We start from the raw sequence: 3,150 nt of genomic DNA on the forward strand, positions 1-3,150 counted from the left end.
CATATATGGATAATAGCCGCCCGCCGGCAGCGGAAGCTCTTTGATTGTTTACCAAGATCGTAGAGGCTCTGATACCATGTGAGAAATATAGGAAAAGAATATTATTGAATTATTGTTGTGTACATTATTACACTGAGACCCTATTTATAGACCCTAGAATACAATCATTTACCAAGTAGGATACTATTTTGTATTCCTATTTCTATTTCTATCACTATTCCTATTCTAATAGAATTGTATAAACCTATTCCTATTCTAATAGGATTGTATAAACCTATTCATATTCTAACACTAACTATGCTATTTCCAGAGGAGGTTAGTAATCACATCCAGCATAATCTTATGGTTGAAGAAGGGTCAACAGAATGGGACAAACCCTGGTGGATGCTTAATCCTTTTGGGAAATTCACAGGCGAGTCTGCTTGGGAAATACTAAGACAACCAGGTGATGTTCTAGGGGATTACAAGAAGTTGTGGATAAAAGGAATGCCTTTCAAAGTGTCCTTCTTGGTTTGGAGGTTCTGGATTAAGAGAATTCCTATTGGGGAAGTGCTTGTAAGAAGCCAGATATGTGATGAACTAATTTGTAAATGTTGTGTTGAAAATGAGAGGGAAACAATTGAACATTTATTTATTAAGTGTCCAATTGCTAACAGGCTATGGGGTAATTTTGCAGGTGCAAGGGGGATAAATGGTCCTTTTTTACAATTAAGGGATTCTGTAATGAAATGGTGGAATGCAGAAAGAACACCTAAGTTGCAAATACTCTTCAATGCAGTGCCTTTATTTACAATATGGCAGATTTGGGAGAGGAGTAACACCATTAATCATGGAGGAAGAATGTCATATATGGGCATGGAATTAGAAATAAACATAAATTTGTTTCTGTTAGCCAAGTATAACTACCCTTGGCTCAAAAACTTACCAACATCTTGGCCTGGGTTAGTAAGATTTTTGGAGGAGTACATTCCCACCCTTGGTTGCAGAATAGTAGTGTGGAAGCTTCTAGAGATGGGGTCCTTTAAATGCAATTCTGATGGAACTTCGAAGGGAAATCCAGGCCCAAGTTCTGGGGCTTTTTGTATCAGGAATGGAGAAGGGAACTTAATTTATGCTGAAGTAAAGAGATTATTTGATGGTTCGAATCTAGTGGCAGAAGTGGTGGCCTTAAGATTGGGGCTGGAGTATTGTGTACAACACAATCTTCTCCCTGTTACACTTGAAACTGATTCTCTATCTTTGAAGAATATTCTGGATGGAAGCTGGGAAATCCCTTGGGGCATAGCGATGGAAGTCAAGAGGATCAAGATGCTTATGAAGGACAAGGAAGTGACAGTGGAACATACACTCAGAGAAGGAAATCAGTTGGCTGATTTTTTTACTAATCACATTTTCTGTTTTGTAGGGACTCAAATACTAACATATTCAAATATTCAAGATATACCAAGGGAAGCTAGAGGCATCATCAATACAGAAAAAGCAAAACTTCCTAATCTCAGGATAAAAAGATATCAAAATGGAGATTTTTGTTAATTAGGGTCATACAACGAAGATAGCAATAAAATAGGTCACATCGCAGACTCTGAAACTTACAAACAGATGCAGCAGTGACAAGTATGAAGAGCATTTACAGATAAATAAAGTACGTATTTTTCTTGAACTTCAAGCAGTGGTATCAGCTTTAAGCTCAATCTGCTGAGGGTCGAGGAAGATGGCGAAACATTGTTATGTAATAGCAGGTAGATAAGGGCATGACAACAATAAAAGTGAAATCACATAAAGGGATATGGATCGTGAAGAACTCAATCTTACCAGGTGGTTTCTTTTAGGAATTTGCAGACTATGGTGAGGCTTGAGTCCATCTGAAGTCGACTATCAAAAGGGACAGGAAGATGGTTTATACATCAAAAGCTTTAAAATCATCAGGAACTCACCAGATTTGTCGTTGTAGAGAAGAAGAAGTCTTCATTAAGATTGTTTTCATGACATTCGTGAGACTTGGAATGTGTTAGGTGTAAACACCTTAAGCTCAACAACTTTCAATGACTGGAGTGGAGTTGGATGCTGATTTGGAAGCTCGTGATATCTCTCTTTCATTGCTGCTCTCTAACCATGGTTGATAGAGTTGTGATGAAGGAGATGAAGCATTTTTGTTCCCCTTTTTGGTTATCTTTGAGGTCCGGACATGGCAGGTCCTGGAACTGATATTTCCTCCTTTTTTTTTCTTGTTTGTTTATTTTTGGGCCTGGGTCGGTTCAGGTCCTGGACCTTTTTATTTATGAAATAAAGACCTCTACTTAAGTAAAAAAAAGAAAAAAAAGCAGAAAAGGATAAGTATCACATCACTTGCTACCCACCACAAGTAAAGCGATACCAAAACTCATTTAGAAATCATGGAGCTAACAGCCGATGAGCTCAAGGCATATGACGGATCAGATCCATCAAAGCCAATTTACGTGGCAATCAAAGGTCGAATCTTCGATGTGAGCGCCGGTAATTCGTTCTATGGTCCCGGTGGGCCTTACTGTATGTTCGCCGGAAAAGATGCAAGCAGAGCACTTGCAAAGATGAGCAAGAACGAAGAAGATGTTTCTCCATCTCTTGATGGGTTATCTGAGAAAGAAATGGGTGTTCTCAATGATTGGGAGACCAAATTCGAAGCTAAGTATTCAATTGTTGGAACTGTGATTTCTTAATTACTTTTGGATCTGGGAATTATGAATAAATATAGGGTTTTCTTATGAATGTACTGCGTATTTCTCATGGATCTGTTTGTGTAAAGACAAAATTAACGTGTGCAATTAAGAATAAATTTTACCCTTTAAATTGTTGTTTATTTGTATCATACTGAATAATGCATAGTGTATTTGGTAATCTATTGATGTTTGGGATTGTTTGCAATTTGTATTTGAAGTACCAACTGATTTATCTATGATGTGATTGCTTAATTATTAGTATTTTTTGTTGGTTAATTGCTAATCTCCATTTCACATTCTGTAAACATCCCTCATTTATACCTTAGTTAAACTTAAACTACATCCTTGCACAAGTACGTAATTAACAAAAAAAAAAAACATCCATACTTTTTCTTTGTTTTCACTCCCCCTAGGATCTCCCACACTCGAACTCGCAACTTTTGGATTGAAAGTA

At 37.3% G+C, this 3,150-nt stretch overlaps 2 protein-coding genes across 2 annotated transcripts in view; both read left to right on the plus strand.

Moving 5' to 3' along the window:
- The window catches only part of LOC107059902 (uncharacterized), a 5,616-nt gene extending 4,083 nt beyond the window's left edge, over positions 1–1,533 (plus strand). Inside the window, exon 6 of the mRNA XM_015306998.1 lies at positions 313–1,533. Coding sequence (XP_015162484.1) covers positions 313–1,533 — 1,221 coding nt within the window. The remainder of the gene's footprint in view (positions 1–312) is intronic.
- Positions 1,534–2,314: 781 nt separating this feature from the next.
- Positions 2,315–2,905, plus strand: LOC102598454 (probable steroid-binding protein 3). Its single transcript, XM_006343453.2, has one exon. It carries the CDS (start codon positions 2,394–2,396, stop codon positions 2,694–2,696), a length of 303 nt encoding a protein of 100 aa, XP_006343515.1. The 5' UTR covers positions 2,315–2,393; the 3' UTR covers positions 2,697–2,905.
- The last annotated feature ends 245 nt before the right edge of the window (positions 2,906–3,150 follow it).

This window comes from Solanum tuberosum, unplaced genomic scaffold (genome assembly GCF_000226075.1).
Source record: "Solanum tuberosum cultivar DM 1-3 516 R44 unplaced genomic scaffold, SolTub_3.0 scf00045, whole genome shotgun sequence".
NCBI classification, from domain to species: domain Eukaryota; kingdom Viridiplantae; phylum Streptophyta; class Magnoliopsida; order Solanales; family Solanaceae; genus Solanum; species Solanum tuberosum.

What these genes read in the sequence shown, in the direction of transcription:
- LOC102598454 (XM_006343453.2), top strand. Translation starts at nt 2,394, where the DNA reads ATGGAGCTAACAGCCGATGAGCTCAAGGCATATGACGGATCAGATCCA.